The sequence below is a fragment of the Nelumbo nucifera genome, chromosome 1 (assembly GCF_055504915.1).
Source record: "Nelumbo nucifera cultivar China Antique chromosome 1, China Antique-T2T, whole genome shotgun sequence".
NCBI lineage: Eukaryota > Viridiplantae > Streptophyta > Magnoliopsida > Proteales > Nelumbonaceae > Nelumbo > Nelumbo nucifera.
In genome coordinates this window covers 106,645,770-106,664,557 of record NC_142649.1, presented here as the reverse complement: position 1 = coordinate 106,664,557, position 18,788 = coordinate 106,645,770, and the positions used below count along the sequence as shown (strand labels likewise).

Here is an 18,788-nt window from a genome sequence, read left to right as displayed (position 1 = left end):
CGGTTCATTACATTAAATACCCAAATTCGAACTCACAACTATAGCTTCTATTGTTCTTTTTTTATTCACCCACTTACTCCTTATTACTCGCCCTTGCTCTCCCTAGTTTTCCTTTAGGCTATGTTTGGTTTGAAGGAAAAGAAGAAAAAAACAGAAATTTATAGAAGGTTTGTAAAGGTTGCCCTACCTTTTCTTTCCTTTCAAATCAAACATAATCTAAAAATGGTTTAATAAAATAAGGGTAATTTGGGGTTTTAAAATATTTATAGATTTATTACATGTAATTAACGGACGGAAAAACCAATGAGTGGGGCATACGCCCACTGCTCCTTACTCCTTACGAACCGCACCTCACACCGACCTCAGAGACACATATCACCATGTATCGAGAATATCTTTCCTTACGGAGCGCACCTCACACCGACCTCAGTGACACATATCACCATGTATCAAGAATATCTTTCGTAATTAATTCATAATGCACGGTGGGATGTGTCTGTCAAGTCGGTGTGAGGTGCGCTTTGTAAGATCGGGTTATCCTCATGACTCGGGATTTGCTGCTCGCTTTGGCTGTCTATCACTTAGTACAGAACCAATCACAAGCGAACACGTCTGCTAACTGATGGCTGACGCTATGGTCCGTTGCACGTCTACTAACTTACTGCCCTGTCCTGTCAGACCGTCCTTTTCGATGACCTCATAGATAATCACTTGGGTCAACCTGCTGGTTCAACCATTCAGACCGACATCGCCTGTATGCTATTGCTTCACTGTATGTATAAGTGAGTATAACTTCAGCGTCAAATTTCTCTGTGTGATGTGTCCCATCTGATCAGAGAGCTAATGGTGTGGATCGGCTGATCGGCAATAAATCATTACAGTTCGTACTACTCGCTGTACCAAATGTAACTAGCTTCCCGTTCTGGTTGAACCTCACGTGACATCTAGTACACTGCCTCGCGAAATTAAAAAAATTAAAAAAATCCTGGTAATTTCAAACACCTTGTACCTTCATCTTCTTCCTCTGACCTCGACTTCTCCTCGTTTGTCTCCAAAAGGAAGCTCCACCTCCTTTTCATTCCCCTCCCCTTCCATGGCGAGCTTCACAGTCGATTCTTCGACTAAACCCCTGCAACTCGAATCCATCGAACTTGTCGATCTCCGCTTCTTATCTCAATCGGAACTCAACTCGTTATCTCTTTGCTCCGGCGACGCCTTCGACCTTCGCCGTTGTGATGACGTTGTAATCCCTAAAATCGACCGTTCCGTCTTCAACGAGAGCGCCGGAAGTCGAAAGCAGACATACTCTCGTCTCCGCCTCGCCCCTAGCAAACCTGAAGTCACGAGCATTGGTCGTCGCAGGCGCCATGCCGCCCTTCTTCCCGTCCCTAAACCCCCGCCGAACCCCGTCGACGATCCTGAACGAAAAGAGAACAAACAGATTGTTTCTATTCTACGGGAGCTGTTCGGTAAGGACAATTCGGTTACCGAGTTAATCCCTCTTGAAGGAGACCATGGAGAGCCGCTCTCCGAGCCCTTGAAGATGGAGAATGGAGTTTCTATGCAACAATTTCCGGTTGCTTCTGTCGACGGGGAAAGGAAGAGGAAGAGAGGTAGGAAACCGAAGCCCAAGGTAGAGGGAAATGGCGGCGGTATGAGCAACGCTGTTGTTGTTTACGATAGCATATCCTACGTGCAGAATCGGCCTATGGAAATTGTAAACCGGAATGGTGTGGTCGTTGATGCTGCTTCTTTGGCTAAAATTAATGATCCTTTCGGTCCTGAGTTGAAGAGGAGAACTTCTGGATTGCAGACAGAAGCAGAATTATTAGGGTTTCTGAGGGGGTTGAATGGACAGTGGGGTAGCAGGAGGAAGAAAAGGAAGATAGTTGATGCCAGTGATTTTGGAGATAACTTGCCCATAGGTTGGAAGCTTCTACTCAGCCTCAAGAGGAAAGAAGGTCGCGTCTGGTTAAATTGCCGGAGATACATAAGGTCTTATTACTACTAATTTTATTCTTCCCGTTTCTTCCCCTTTTCTTTTATTTCCATTTTGTGTTATGTTTAGTAATTGGTCGTGTACATAATATCCTACTCGTTCAGCGTTCAGCCTAATGGAGAATCTAGTTACTGTTTGGTTTCAAATGACTTATGTAAATGAACCTATTTGGGGTGAACTTTCATGTGCATGTATGCACATGAACAACCTTGCAATAAATTAATTTATCCATTGGGAATCCAAAGGTATAAGCAATGCATGAAACAAAAGATGTCAAATCTGATCACTTTCATTCCAATTTAATCTACTGCAAACCCTTTGAATGACTTTTATGATACTAGTTGATAGGTTATAAGTTTTTCCGGTATCACAGTTGAACTCAATTTAGAGAGGTGGGATTTTAACTGTTTGTTTGAGTTGCCTCATTCAAGTTAAGTAGCGGATCTCAATGTGTAATTTGCATCTTAACTGTCAGCTCCTCAATTTAGGTCTGGAGTTTGATGTATGGAATGTTCAGGATGGAGAAGGAATAAGGATGTAGTGTGAGGTGGGATTTTAACTGTTTGTTTGAGTTGCCTCATTCAAGTTAAGTAGCGGATCTCAATGTGTAATTTGCATCTTAACTGTCAGCTCCTCAATTTAGGTCTGGAGTTTGATGTATGGAATGTTCAGGATGGAGAAGGAATAAGGATGTAGTGTGAGGGTTAGTTAAAGGCTCATGAGTGTTATGTTCTACTTTTTGAAGCTTTCCTCTGCTTCGTGAAGATACAAGACAACTGTTTTTGTTAAAAAAGATAACCATTTTTTATCAACAAGAAAAATGTTATTCATTAATTTAGAATAGAAAGTACAACAAAAGGTAGTGAAAAAAAATAGCAAACCCAAAAACCGTCCCAAATTTACAAATAGGCCTAAAACATGGATTATCTCTGAATTCCTTGTTTAGTTAGGCCATCAACAGCATGGATCTTCTAAACCATCTTAGTCTCTCAATCCCCATTTCTTTAGCCTTCTCCACCCAATAAACTGCTGCCATTAGCTCTGATCTCACCACATCACCTTTCTGAATAGAACCTGAATACTGTTATGGGCACACCATCCGGCAGCGCACTGCGGAGCAGTCATAGGCAGCAGCACGCACCGATAGCGCGCAACGCGCACCGCACGACAGCGGCACCATGGCGCGCAGCACGCACCGCCAGGCAGCAGCGCGCACCGCACGCACTGCATGACAGCATGCACTGCGCACACGCCCGGCACCATGAGCCGCGCGCACGCACCGCGCGGCAGCGGCACCATGAGCCGCGCGCACGCACCCGGCAGCAGCAGCAGAGCGGGGCCCACACGACAGCTCATAGGGGTGGGCCCACCCTTATCTGGACACGTCAAGCCATCTCGCCGCCAGCCTACCTTATCCTTATCTTATCCCTTATCCCTTATCTTTATCTAATCTTATCTTTATCTTTATCTTAAGTAAGAGTGAGTTACCATTAGGAGTAGGAATCAGGAGTTTGAGTTTAATTAGGAATTCCCTTCTGTAATCTCCTATTTAAGGAGCTACGAATTGAAATAAAGGCATTCAGTTTTCTAGCCAAGAAAATAGTGAGGAGAGTTCGGGTGGTCTCTCGGACAAATCACCCATTTAGTTTCCGCAATAGGGTCTACACGCAAGGGAAGGCGCAAGGGGAAGCAGGGCTTTCGCACCGTGGACCGGCCCGTGACGGGATCCTACGCGCGGGATCATAACAAATTGGTATCAGAGCCAAACGTCACGGGCGATATGGAGCAGCTGTCTTCCAAAGTCCACGAACTGGAACACCAACTTGCAGAAACCAACATGGAGGTTCGTGAAGTCAGGGAAGACGTCCGGGAGATGCGACGCCTGTTGGAAGCATTCCTCTCCAACAAAGAAATGAGTTCGGAGGGAATCGCCAACACCAACAGACGCGGTCCGGACTGGGCAGAGGCATGCAGCGAACAACAGATCGCTGCCCCTACAGCCGCAGTTATTTCCAAGGATCAGCGCACGGAGGATGAAACTGTAAAGTCTCCTCCTTTGGCCGAGGATGATGTCACGAACATTATAGTAGAACCCGCAGAATGCGCTCCTTTGACGGAGACAGGTGGGCTTGGCGATGTTGCTGGGGCTTTACCGGGGGCCTTGGCTTGGCGTGGACATAAAGCTATGGTTGCGGCACCACAGTATGGTAACTATACAGAAATCCAAGAAACAGGAGTGTGCAAGAGATGTAAGGTGGAGGGGCAGGATATAGAGGTAATTTTCTTCCAAGCGTATATTGATGGCATAGATTGTGTTCATGGATAGCCCTATGTTTCGTAATATTGAGGAAAATATATATGGGGAAGGCCGAGAGGATATTTTAAAACGCATGGTCCTCTCCGGTAAGTCCGCCCTTGAGGTCCTCGACTGTAAGCATACCCGGTGCATTCTTATGATCCACAACATAGCACACTGGGGTCGTGGTCCAGTATGTGGTGTCTGTTATGTGGATCTTCCACAAAACTACTTCAAACTATATGACCCAGGAGGTAGGGAACACTTCAATGGCCTTGCGGCTGGCCTGAGTGCAGCAGAGCGGGTAGTCACTGTAAGCCATGGTTACGCCTGGGAGCTGGAAACTAAAGAAGGTGGCAGGGGTCTGCATCAAATAGTCCAGCGTTGTGCACTGAGAGACGGGGCTGTCCCTGTTGTTCATACTGTTGGTGGACTAAGAAATAGTGTGCAACCGTTTGATCCATTCGCAGAGTCCCAAGCCATGTATCCTGAACACGAGCTTGAGGACAAGCTCGTAGTCCGGGAGGGGTGTAATGTTATGGGCACACCATCCGGCAGCGCACTGCGGAGCAGTCATAGGTAGCAGCATGCACGGCAGGCCGCACAGCAGCATGCACCGATAACGCGCAACGCGCACCGCACAGCGGCACGCACTGCGCACCCACCCGGCACCGCACGGCAGTGGCACCATGGCGCGCAGCACGCACCGCCAGGCAGCAGTGCGCACCGTACGCACTGCACGGCAGCACGCACCGCGCACACGCCCGACACCGCACGATAGCGGCACCATGAGCCGCGCGCACGCACTGCGCGGCAGCAACACTGTGTGCACGCACCGCGAGGCAGCGGCACCATGAGCCGCGCGCACGCACCCGACAGCAGCAGTAGAGCGGGGCCCACACGACAGCTCATAGGGGTGGGCCCACCCTTATCTGGACACGTCAAGCCAACTCGCCGCCAGCCTACCTTATCCTTATCCTATCCCTTATCTCTTATCTTTATCTAATCTTATCTTTATCTTTATCTTAAGTAAGAGTGAGTTACCATTAGGAGTAGGTAATTAGGAGTTTGAGTTCAAATTGGAGTTTGAGTTTAATTAGGAATTCCCTTCTGTAATCTCCTATTTAAGGAGCTACGAATTGAAATAAAGGCATTCAGTTTTCCAGCCAAGAAAATAGTGAGGAGAGTTCGGGTGGTCTCTTGGACAAATCACCCCAAGGGAGAGTTCGGGTGGTCTCTCGGACAAATCACCCATTCAGTTTTCGCAATAGGGTCTGCACGCAAGGGAAGGCGCAAGGGGAAGCAGGGCTTTCGCACCGTGGACCGGCCCGTGACGGGATCCTACGCGCGGGATCATAATAAATACATTGCTAGGATGTTTCCATTTTCCTCTCTAATTACCCCATCTCTACCCGATGGGCCTGAATTGCCCATACAACTACCATAAAAATTCAATTTCTTCCACCCAGCACATGGGGGTGACTAGGCCTCTATAATTATTTGTCTTTTGGAGGAAAAAACAGCAATTGAACTCCACGAACTGAAAAAATCTTCAACTTGAATATGCAAAGAGCTTTAAAATTTTCACCCAATGAGTGACCTACGACCCTTAGAGTTATTGCTTCTATCACGGCTTCCTTACTTCTTTCCCTGCCTTCAAAGATTCTTAGATTCCTTTCTTTCCAAAGTGTCCAAACCACCGTTGCTCTAGTGCATCTCCCCAAAATCCCGCCTCTTCTTTTAGAGCAAGTAAAAATAAGAGAGCTAAATAGTCCCTCCAAGCTATCAAGGGGGATCTATCTACAACCAAAAAGAGAAGAGAACCACTCCCGAATGGAGAAATCAAAAGGACAAGAAACTAAGAGGTGAAAAGTAGTCTCACCAAACAACTTACATAAGAAGCACCAGTTTGTTCTTTTCCGCTAAAGCAAATCACAGGTATTAATGGAGACATGAAGCACTACCCGACAGAAAGCACTAATTTTAGGAGGAATGGGCTGAAAACATTTTTCCTTTACAGGGAAAGAAGGGTGGGAGGTGGCTACAAGAGAGTTCAAAAAGGACTTGCAAGAGTATGAACCTGTATGATCAAGGGCCCACACTCTAGAATCTAAATCACTACCCCCCAAGACCACTGAATTCAACAAGCTAAACAAAGCAGTAACACTGGAAATTTCAGACTCTCTAAGATTCTTAATAAGGCTTAAATTCCAATCCAAACCTGATTGGGAGGAGGAAGAGCTGACAAATCCAGACACAGGTTTTCCTATGAAATATAAAGTTCAAAGATAGAAGGAAAGGCCTCAGATAAAGAGGACTCCCTTATCCAAATATCCTCCCCAAACCTATTTTGTTGACCCATACCCAAGTCATACCTAATGGGAGTGAGGAACACAGGAAGATTGTCATGGATAGCCTTCTAAGGAGCAGCCAAAGTAGCTCTGTGCATGCAGCATGCGTCCCACCCATTGTTTGACAATCCATGGATGCTTGTTATAACTCTATTGCTATAACTTCTCATTTTCTTCAGGGAATCTCCAAAGCCATTTACTCAACAGAGCTGTATTCCTCAGCCTTATATTCTCAATACCCAGACCCCTCCTAGGGTTGTCAATGGGTTGGGTCTGACCTGACAGACCTAATGGACCTGAACCAATTGGGCCGGTTCTGGTTCGTCGGTTCTAAGTCCTGATATAGTGTCCCAATTATTATCGGTTCAGAACTGGTTCCACCCAGTACCAAACTGATTCAGACCTGATTCAAGCCGTATACATATAATAAATATATATTAAACACACACACACACACACATATATATATTTATTTATTATAATCGGATCCATTGGGTTAGACCCAATTGTCTCGAGAACCAATCGATTAGGTTCTGGGTCTAAAAATTACAGACCCTATCTTGTCCAGGTCCTCGATATTTCATGTCGGGCCGGTTCCGATTCTAGCTGGTCCCAACCCAGACCCGACCCATTGACAGCCCTACTCCTTTCATCCTTCAACTTCATCACCTTTTCCCATCTAACTAAATGGTCTTTCTTCCCTTCCCAGGCTCCCAAAGAAAATCTCTCATAATCTTTTCAAATCTTCTTACCACTGCTTGGGCATCCTAAAAACCGACATGAAGTACACAGGAAGGATTGCTAGAGTGGATTTGGTCAGAGTAATTCTCCCTCCCAACGGGATAAAATTCCTCTTCCAGCTTGCTAACCTCTTTTCAAACCTTTCCACCACTGGGGTCCAAAAACTAGTGGCTCTAGGGTTGCCACCTAAGGGTAAACCTAAGTAGTTCATGGGCCAATTTCCTTTCTCACAGCCCAAAGATTCTGCCATTTCTCTCAGATCATCTTCCAAATTGATACCAACCAACAAACTTTTAGACTAGTTAATTTTCAAATTTGATATCCTCTCAAAGAGCTTCACTACTAGCTTCAGATTTTTCACCCTACCTCTGCAATCCCATCATAGAAAACAAGGATATCATCTGCAAACTGCAAATGGGATACCAGGAATTCGTCTCTTCCTATTACCCATCCCTTAAACAGCTGCAAAAAATTTGCCTTAGAAATCAACTTGCTTAAGACCTCAACTACCAAAGTAAAGAGAAAGGGACAAAGTGAATTGCCTTGTCTAAGACCTCGAAGTCCCTCAAAGAAATCAACTACCGAGCCGTTAACAATAACAGAATAGTGGCTTGTTTGCAGGCACCCTCTAATCCATTTACACCACAAAATCCCAAAGCCACACCTCCTCATAATCTCCATTAAGAAATCCCAGTCAACTAAATCATAGGCTTCCTCCAGATCCTACTTGATTGTTACTCCCTTCTTCTTTAACCTTTTTTAGGGCTCCACACATTTATTAGCAATTAAAAAAAGATAACCATTTTTGTCATTTATATTCAAGATCTTTGTTGTGTTCTTGTGAAAAATCTGACATTAAACAGTCCAATCACAGAGTCTAATTGTTGGCAGGTTTTTTAGCTTTTGACAATAGTTTTAGTTTTTTTATAATGAATAATTTTGAAAAGTTTAATTTCTTTCCTTCAAGGAAGTTTAACTAATTTCTGTAGAGTGTTGTTTGAAAGTTAAGAGTATTCTGGTGCAATTTGGGGAAATTTTTGAAACTTGAGTTTCTAACAAGAATACAAGATTGAGACTGATGTTAAATACAAAATTCAGACCTTGTTATTAAGGTTTCTTTGATTTTTCAGCAGGAAGAAATACCCATTGGAAAACTTGGGATCAAATGGCAAGAAGGTCTGAAAACGTAAATTACTTACAATCTAACAGAACATGGCTCTTGATAGAGCAAAATGGTGGGACAGGGTTCACAGAAAAAAAAAAGGAGTTTGAAACAAAGTTGCTTCTAGTTATGCATCAAGACTTAGGGGAGACGAGAGATTTCCCACTTATAAAGTAATATATTAATAGGAGAAATTTTCTATCTTTTGTTTGGCCCTGAAAAGCCCAGAATTCCTCTCTAAACTATTTTTTGAGAACTTGAGTTTTTCTTAGTTTGATCATTTTATATTTTTGATAATCATATTATTTCTACCTCTATAAAACAAGGACTATGTTTTAAAATTGGGTGCTTTTCCCAAGTAAGAGTCTAAGAGAACATGCCAATTGGATTGAAACAGATTAAGAACAATGTTCTCATTTATGTTTTGAAAATTACTCTTCAGGTATTGTTTTGTAGAGTTATAATCTGTACCTTCAAGCAAACAGTAAATTTTGTTGCATTGGAAGTTGTAGCTTGAGTTTTTATCTTTTTCTGGTCTTTTCTCAGATTATTGATTGTGATTATAGAATTGGTTATAAACTTATAATATGTAAGGCATGAAGTTCACCAACAATACTCTTTCCTTAAGTACTTTTCTCTCGCGGTACTTTATATTTGCTGTTATGGATCTCACCTATGCATGTGAGATGCCTTCTAGATGAGTTATAAGTCTAATCTTAGATTTTCAGAGCAAGGAAGAAGTTAATATGTTCTTAACTGAGACTAGAATAGTCATTCATGCTTAACCATTTTCATCTGATGATGTCCAAACAAATTCTAGACCTTAGAAAAGTTATTTGGGTGTTTTTGGGAACATAAGCTCACATGCATATGCCTCTGCTTTTTTCAGATAAAATTGGTTATAGGTTTAGTTCCATGTCAGCTGCTACAACCTTGGTATTTGTTTTGTTTGTTGATGACAAAAAGAAAAAAAAATGATTTGGTGGAAGTCAAAGGCCACAAAAATTAAATGGTTGAAGTAGTAAGGAAACACTGAGGATATTATTTAACAAAGAAATATGGTCATAGATAGAGTAGATTTATGGAGTAGCATTTTATAGTGGGTTCCAAAATAATTAGGTTAAATCCCAATTGCCCTCTAGGTTGTTTGCTCCATACACAAACACATATATGTGTATGTAAACATAACAAAGAAATTTATCAAAAAGTAAAAGAGAAAATTTTAATAACCTACAATGAAGGATAGGAGAAAAGAAGTGTTGGAAATTTGACTCTTCAGAATTTGCCAATTTCAACTCCACTAAGAACCATTTCTGAACTATTTTGTGGCATAAACTCCTTGTATCAAGTTTTTTGATACATTGAAACAAATAGTTCATGGGATTTCTTGTCAGCAATTAAACTGGATGGCTTGAAAATAAAGAAATACTTCTTATTGGCATTGGCCGCTATGAAAGCGGTTTCTCAATTGAATCCAGTTTTTCTTTTTTCATTCCTTGGTGGAAATTTGATTTTAGCTTTTGGAGTTAAATGTTGTCTCTTCTACATCCTTTGCTTTTTAAACAGAAACATTCATACTTTTTGGTGATAGGTAGTTCTAAGGAAATGAAAAAGAGGTAGTTCATATTTGATATTTTCTCATCTACTTTTCTGATGTTTTTCTTTTCTCATCTATTTCTTATTGCTTTGCAAACACACGGTTAAATAACCACCTTTTCATCAAATGTAGTTCCATAGTTCAAATTTGGAACTTCATTCCTTTTCTTTTCTTCTTTTGATAGATAAATCCCTTCTTTCTTTTCTTTTTTTTTGTCTTGTTGGTGCCCAATTCTTTGCTTCTTAATATGCACATTACATTCTTGAGAATTGGTACTCAAGCCTCTTAAGTAAGGATGATCATGGACCAGTCTGGGCTGGGCTTCCAGGCCTATGACTTTAAACATATTATATTAAATATATATGATGTTTTATATTATATTTATGGAATATATGTTATACTTTATATGATATAAAATATTATCTGTAACATATAATATTTGTCATATTATAATTTTTATATATAATAATATTAACATAAAATAAACACACACACACACACATACATATAAAAATATATTGCAGGCCAGGCTGAACCCCACCCAGGACAGGCCTATAATATGGGCCCAGGCACGGCCTAGGCCAGCCTGCAAAGATCAACATCAGTTGGATGCTGGCAGTCATCTAATTTGCCACATCACTTTCAGCCAAAAGCATTCAAGGATTATTGATTGCAATCTCCACAGCATATGTCAAATGCCCATACCCTGCTTATCGAATTGCCTATAATTATAGACCATGCATCTACTAGCATTTGGATTCTGTTTCTCTTTCTGCCTTTGTAGTAAATGGTTGTGTGATGCTCTGCTTACATTCCATTGCTCTCTATTTGTTATTATCCAGCCCAAGTGGGCAGCAGTTTGTGTCCTGCAAGGAAGTCTCTTCATATTTGATCTCTGTTTTTGGACCTCAAGATGCAAGCAAACTCATTTCTGGCCACAATGATGAAAGCACTCATGTAGCATATAAATTAACCTCTGGAACTGTAAGTCATTGTTTATAACATTCATTTGGTTCGCCATATATCTGTTCCGTTATATTTATTGGATATGCTACAGATTTCAGGTTTGATCCACAAGGATGGCAACACAGGGAAAAGCCCCAATTTCTGTTCAATTTCAACTGTTGCAGCTATATCTAGTGACCATGACAAACAAGTTGCTTTATTGAGAGTTGAGAATTTGGCAGAGGTCCAAGTACGGGACCTTTTAGAATGTCAAAAATGCAATATGACTTTTGATGAAAAGGATGCATATTTGCAGCATTTGTTATCATTTCACCAGAAAAATGCAAAGAGGTACAGGCAGGGTTCATCGATTGCTGATGGGGTAATAATTAAAGATGGAAAGTATGAATGTCAGTTCTGCCATAAGATTTTCCAAGAAAGGCATCGGTACAATGGTCATGTTGGTGTCCACATGAGGAACTATGTCAGGAGTCTTGAAGCATCACCAGGTGAGATTACTATGCAAAAGAGTATTGGTCCTCCATCCTTGGGTGTAATTCCTTCAGCAGTCCCTAAGATGGATGCATTGCTTGACATTGACAAAGTTCCTATTCCAGAAACTTCAACTGCCAAGCCTAATAATGCTCTGAATGTTGGTTCTCCTCATAGTAAAATGGGTGTTGTTTTGACTCCAGAAACTTGTACTGCTATAGACAACTATGAATCAGGTGTAAATTCCTTACATAATAAACAGGCTATGCACAGTAATAAGATTGACAAGTCCATTGGCAATGAATCTTATGATAAGCTGGATGTTGATCCTAAGATAACTGATGATAAATCAGGCACTTTGCACAAGGACAGAAAGACCACATCTGTTGAAATTAATTCTTGCTTCGATTATGGAAGTGCATTGCCTGCTAAGGTAGAAAATGTTAGCTCTGAAGCTTCTTGTGGAAAAGATGGTTTTGCAAGCAATATTGTTGAAATTGATAAGCCTGCTACCAAGCAAGAGAACTGTCATATGAGCTCTTTACTTGTGCCATCTTCTAATGGACAAACTTGCATGGTGGTTATTAATTCTGAAACTCTATTATCTAGTGACAAGGAAAATGTTATATTTGAAACTGCTCGTGGAAAAAATGGTTCTGCAAGCACTAATGTTGAAGTTTATAAGCCTTCCATTGAGCCAGAAAGGTCTTCTCAAAGCTGTTCATTTACTCTTTATGCCAATGAGCAAACCTGCAGGCCCAAAAATAATATAGATAGGGTTCTCTTAAGTACTGCTGAAGAACCCGAGCTTGACAAAGTTGAAAATGTTGGAAGTATTGATATAGGAAGTGGGTTTAATGACAAGCAAGCTAAATCAGGTAAAGATTCTTTAATAGAAGCTAATGAGAGCACTGTTGAAAATAATGTAATAAACAGTAGGATGGTTGAACCTTCACTGCAGCAATCTGATTGCCTTCCCACCCTTGACCAGATGGGAAGTGCTGGAAGTGAGACAGATGTTGTAATAGAAGCTACTGGGGACACTAATGAAAATAATTCAATGCAGAATGCAAGGGAAAAACCTTCATCACTGCCATTAGTGCAATCATCCTCTAATTGCCATCTCACAATTTGTGAGATGGTAAGTGGGCCTGATGGCAGTCAGGAAGAACTAGGTAAAGATGTTTTAACAGAAGCTAGCAGGGATGCTGATGAAGAAAATGCAGTGCACAGTGAGGCTGTAGAACCTTTGGTGCCATCAATGCAGTCATCCGGTTGCTTTTCCACACTTGATGAGATGGAAAGTCAGTTTGATGGCAACCAGGTTGGACCAGCTAAAAATGTTGTAACTGAGGCTACTGGAGGAACTGTTGAAGAAAATGCAATTCAGGGAATGCAAACTTCTGATTGCTTCCCTACACTTCATGATATGGTAAGTGGGCCTGATGGCAGTGGGGAAGAACCAGGTAAAGATGTTTTGACAGAAGCTACCAGGGATGCTGATGAAGAAAATGCAGTGCAGGGTGGGATTATAGAGCCTTTGGTGCCATCAATGCAGCCATCCGATTGCTTTCCCACACTTGATGAGATGGAAAGTCAGTTTGATGGCAACCAGGTTGGACCAGGTAAAAATGTTGTAACTGAGGTTACTGAAGGAACTGTTGAAGAAAATGCAATTCAGAGAATGCAGTCCTCTGGTTGCTGGCCCACACCTATTGAGATGGGAAGCGGGCCTAATGGCAATCAGGAAGAACCAGGTAAAGATGTTTTAACAGAAGCTACCAGGGATGCTGATGAAGAAAATGGGATGCAGAGTGGAATTATAGAACCTTTGGTGCCATCAATGCAGTCATCTGATTGCTTTTTCACACTTGATGAGATGGAAAGTGAGCTTGATGTCATCCAGGTACAATCAGGTAAAAATGTTGGAGCAGAGGATATTGGAGGAACTATTGAAGAAGATGCAATTCAGAGAATGCAGTCCTCTGGTTGCTGGCCCACACCTATTGAGATGGGAAGTGGGCCTAATTGCAATCAGGAAGAACCAGGTAAAGATGTTTTAACAGAAGCTACTAGGGATGCCGATGAAGAAAATGCAATGCAGAGTGGAATTATGGAACCTTTGGTGCCATCAGTGCAGTCATCTAATTGCTTTCCCACACTTGATGAGATGGAAAGTGAGCTTCATGTCATCCAGGTACAACCAGGTAAAAATGTTGTAACAGAGGATATTGGAGGAACTATTGAAGAAAATGCAATTCGGAGTGCGACTACAGAACCTACACTGCCATTAATGCAGCCCTTTGATTGTTTTCCCAGCCTGGACGACATAGGAAGTGGGCTTGGTAGCAGTCAGGCTGGACTGGGTAAATATGATGAAACAGAGGCTATTGAGGGCACTGGCAAAGAACATACAACGCAGAGTGGGATGACAGAAGCTTCATTGGTCCTGATGCAATCATCTGATTGTTTTCCCACCCTTGATATGATCCCAGATAAGGTATGCGGGCATCACATGTTATCTCCACCACAAGATGTTAATAAAAAACTATAGGAATGTCATAATAATTGTGGACACAATTGAGGAAATTGTTCTCCATCTATGTTTGTTTAGTTGTCATGATTATCCATATGGCCCCTAAAAGAGAAAAGAAATGGAAACATGATAAAATCCAAGCGCATTTGCCTTCCTACTAAAAATATGAAGGGACTTGATATTCTGTGAAACCAAGTTCTTTTTTTGGATTTCATTTTTTCTTTAGTATTTTATATTTTTAGGGGTCGTTATTTGGTGCAATGGTAAAATGTCGGGCTGTCAAGCATGAGAATGTGGGTTCAAGTATGATAGCAACCACTTTGTGCCAGAAAAAACACAAAATGTTAGGACTCTATCCAGTCCACCCCTCCCAAGGCCCCAGATAGCTGGGACTTTGGGTAATGGCCTTTATTTTATATTTTTATTTTCATTTTTAATGCCAAATTCTCTAAGTGCGGTAATTTGGTTTTCGTGAAGTGGTTTCAGTGCTCGTCTTACATCTGGAAGAATAAATTGAACTTCTCCAATTTCTTATTTCAATGGACAGGAAGGTGATGACTTCTGCAATGTCAACCAGAAGCTTGACAACATATCAAGTTTTGAAGAGTTGAGGTTTGATGAAATAGAGCATCCAGAGTTGAGTTTTGTTAATGGGCAAGAATCAAGCTCTCTTCCAGGGGAATCCTTGGACCTGACATATGATGTTGAACTGGAACAAGGACTCGATGCCTCTGATCAGTTTGAGTGGGAAACTGTCTTACCAAATGTTGCTAGCAGTCGGCTTACAGCTGTATGCGTATGGTGCAGAATAGAGTTCAACCATGAGTCAATCACCTCTGAAACACATGTAAATTCAGTTGGTTTTATGTGTCCAACCTGCAAGGCCAGGATATCGGGTCAATTGAATGTATTGGACAATGGCTTGTCTGTAAATCCTGATCAACTGTGAAGAGGGTTATGCTTCTTGTATTTCTTTAAATGTCTTTTCAGATGTCGGTAATTTCTATACTTCCACGGCAATGTTATATTAGATAATAATTCTGCAGATCAACTCTGATATCTGTTTGATGTTCTCTTCAATTGCTGTTGACCGATATTAACTGTTCCAGGGGGAATTTTGTAAAATAGAACTATCTGTGTATTAAGTTTTCTATGGTTTTTCATTAATAAAAGGAAAAAATACATAAATAAGACTATTTATTATTCTGCACAAAAGAAATCAATGAGTTTTCTAACCTCATATGAATCTGAAAATCGAAATTCATGTTGTTTCCTTTTCCATTCAAGAGAAAAAAAGAAAAAGAAAAAATTGCATGTGGTTTCTAAAACGAAAATAGAGATTTCAGTTGTGGACAAAGTTTTTGTCTTACATTAAAACCTAGATCATTATGCTGCTGATATTAAAAATCCTCAAGCTGCACATGTACTCATGAAGAATAACTATTTCTGTCCTATATCTACAATAATTGAATTAGGAATAAGTGATGAAATAATGATTTTGATAAAGAGGAAAAGTTTAAAACCAAGTAATGGGGTGGAAAATGAATTTAGGGCTTCCTGAGAAGTTAGATTTCAAAAGACTCCTGACAAAGAAGAAATATGATTCACCGACTCCTGACAAAGAAGAAATAATTCAAGTGGTGTTTACTAATACTCAGAGAACGGGACCGGCCATAAAACTGGAGAAGGGAGAGGTTCATGGGTCAGAGGTGCAATCAGGGTTGAATCGGAGTTCAAACCATGATGATGTGGCATATATAAATACTATATATAATATATTTTATAAAATTTTGATATATTTAAATATGATAGATAGATGACAAGCTACTTAATTTTTAAAGGAAATGGTTAGGGTTCAAGTCTCTTAATTTACATTTACTTTAAAATACGTGTATAAGGTCTCATGTTAATCATAACAAAGACTTGTGATTGAATTCCCACACCTGGGTTGGGGGATGGGCTACCCCCGTTATGTATCCCTTCAAAAGATATCAAAAAAATATGTAAAAGAAAGAGTCATTAATTAACATAAATAAGTGAACTAATGGTAATTAAGCAAAATAAGAGGTCATGGGTTTAAGTGTTATTAAACACATTTTAAAATTTCAATTGTTTAAGGACCCGGGTGGTTTTACAAAACCGGACTGATTCGCTGGTTTTCCGATTAAACCGAACAGTCAGCCAATTCTTATCGGCTTTTTATCAAGTGCAGTTGTTGGGGCATGACCGACCAGCCAAGGTCCTGAGTCACAATCAACCGGTCCGGTTTTCTAAACATTGGTGTTTACTAAGATGTTCCAAATTCTGGAAAGAAGTTGTTGGCGATATCTTTAAAAGTGGTTGCCTCCGCACTTTTTCCTGGTTATGCATGATTTTTTTTTTTTTTTTTTTAATTTCTTTTGAAGGGTTACACAACGGTGGATAGCCCAAAATGAACCTAAACCACATGAGACTAAAATCAAACAGCATCCCTATCATTCTTCTTTGATCAAATACATCAGTAAATCAGACTACATGAGCTATAAATGGAACTCTAACCTACCTTCCTATTTCAGAAGCTGAAGCCAAAATGAAAAAGCTACCTAATATTTGTGCAAGCGGTCTTGGTTGCCTATTGAAAAAATAGAGGAAAACCAATATGCAGAGCTACCGACGATAACAAAAGTTTCAGAGTGACCGATCTGGCATTAGGACACCAACTCCGACTAGAAACATCATCCTTGACCCAACTCAGGACAGATCTAGCCGCAACAATTGACGGAGATCGGTCGTCGCCACATTATTTTTGTTAGGAACGCCCTTTTTGGTGAAGGCAGGGAAAGGGAGAGAACTCGGGGGAGGAGAGGTGTGAGAAACGTAGATCCCGCAAACACACCCTCGACGAACTTCGAATCAGTGAGACGGATCTATTTTGGAACCATCTCGAGCTCTGGACCAAGCCGCTCTATCGAACATAAATCCAAATCGATATCACTCTCGATATTTGCCTGCTTCTCATCATCACAGGTTGTCACAGATTTCAACTCTTCTTCGCATTTCAGGATCGTAACTTGCCCCATGACGAGATTTTTGGTCGGAAGCTTAATTACGCTCGATCGGCATCGATTAGTTCCACTCTCCTTCTCCTGGAACCCCGACGGATTGCGCTTTCGCCTGCCAGAACGCATAGCATTAGGGTTCCACCGAGGTCTGAAGGAAGGAGAGCCGAGCGTTTCAGGTGGAAAGCGGCTTCCGAGGTAATCTTGAGAGTGGAGAACCGTGGTCCCCATAGTTAACACAGCCGCCTTGCCGACGGCCGAAACTGTTGTTCTCCTCCACTCCCTTGCCTTCCTCCCACGCGCCGCACAACGCCGCCTCCAGCCATGGCAACTCATTCTCTGCCTTGGCTCACCAGACCGCTCCATCGACTCCGGCCTCGCCTCACCCATTCCGTATTTCCCCTGTAATAAAGATGAAACACTGCATCAGTACTGGAAGCTATTATGAAAGAATAAAGACAAAGAGAGATGGGAAGAGAGAGAGGGAGAGCAAGAGAGGAAAAGAGAGATAGATGGACAACGAGAACGGGAAGATGAATAGGGAGAATAGGAAGAAGGGTGAAGAAGAAAAGACCAGAAGAGATAGAATATTGACACTTTGTCTCTCCTGCAAATTTCTTCATTGAAATTGTTCACACGTGCCATTGATATCTCGAACTTCTAAAATGTGTCTAAATAAGTTCCTGTCGTTAATAGTTTATTAGTTAATTTTGTAAAAGGTCAAAATTATCCTTCGATGGAAGACATTTTTCATTATTTTTTACCTGAGAGTGAAGACATTGTTTATTATCTTCCATTTTTACACTTTAAACTAACTCTACTCCTTTCTTAGGATGAACTTCTACAACATGCTTTCTTTTTTCCTTTGGCCTTGCGAGACATAATATGAGGCTCTCTTCTGGATGACAAGTAACAAGACATGATATTAGGCATCTACCATTACCAACTTCCTGAGAGGTAGTTGATCTTGCATTCATCAAGATTATAAGTAACAGACAAAGAAGACCAAATGTGGAAATGGGTTTGCCTAGATTCTTCATGTTTCACATTCAATGAATTGTAAGACAAAGCAACAAATTAATTAAAGACAAGAAGATCTCAAATTTGTAGGATGGAATTGGAATGTGGGAGAGCCAAAGAACCCTCTCTGCTTTATATAGTACCAAAGGTGAAGGAGATAGAAAATAGAAATGTAAGTTGTGGGGGGGAAAAGGGTCTTTGGATGTAAACAGAAACTGTGAGAATTTCTTGCAAATTTCTTGGATTCAATTAGACTTGTTCATGGGCTGGGTAATCCGACGGCCCGGCCTGCATTTCGGTCGGGCTTGGATATATAATTAGGCCCATGGGTTTGACCTTGGGCCCAAAACACCAAGCCCGATTGTGTGTTGGGCTGGGTTCGGGATTTGTCAAAAAAGCCCGGCCCGGCCTGACTTATTTATATAATATAAAATATATAATATTTGTTATAATATATATATATATATATTAATAATTTAATATATACACATTATTTATTTATTTTTTCTTTATAATTTCTCTCTCTCTATTCAGCCGCTTTAGCGGCGACATGAGTTATATACTTCGGGCATTTTATCAGGGCTGGGCTCGGTCCCAAGTTGTAAACCTGA

General features: G+C 41.1%; 1 protein-coding gene across 2 annotated transcripts; it reads left to right on the top strand.

Moving 5' to 3' along the window:
- The first annotated feature begins 936 nt into the window (after positions 1–936).
- Positions 937–15,170, top strand: LOC104606007 (uncharacterized). 2 transcript variants are annotated; one of them, XM_010271010.3, is made up of 4 exons: positions 937–1,995; positions 10,989–11,130; positions 11,204–14,083; positions 14,597–14,809. In XM_010271010.3, the coding sequence occupies exons 1-4, from the start codon at positions 1,094–1,096 to the stop codon at positions 14,672–14,674; spliced, it is 4,002 nt and encodes a 1,333-aa protein (XP_010269312.1). In that variant the 5' UTR covers positions 937–1,093; the 3' UTR covers positions 14,675–14,809. The 2 variants fall into 2 exon arrangements, with proteins under 2 accessions (XP_010269312.1, XP_010269311.1); XM_010271009.3 differs by having other exon boundaries at positions 941–1,995; positions 14,667–15,170.
- Positions 15,171–18,788: the final 3,618 nt, after the last annotated feature.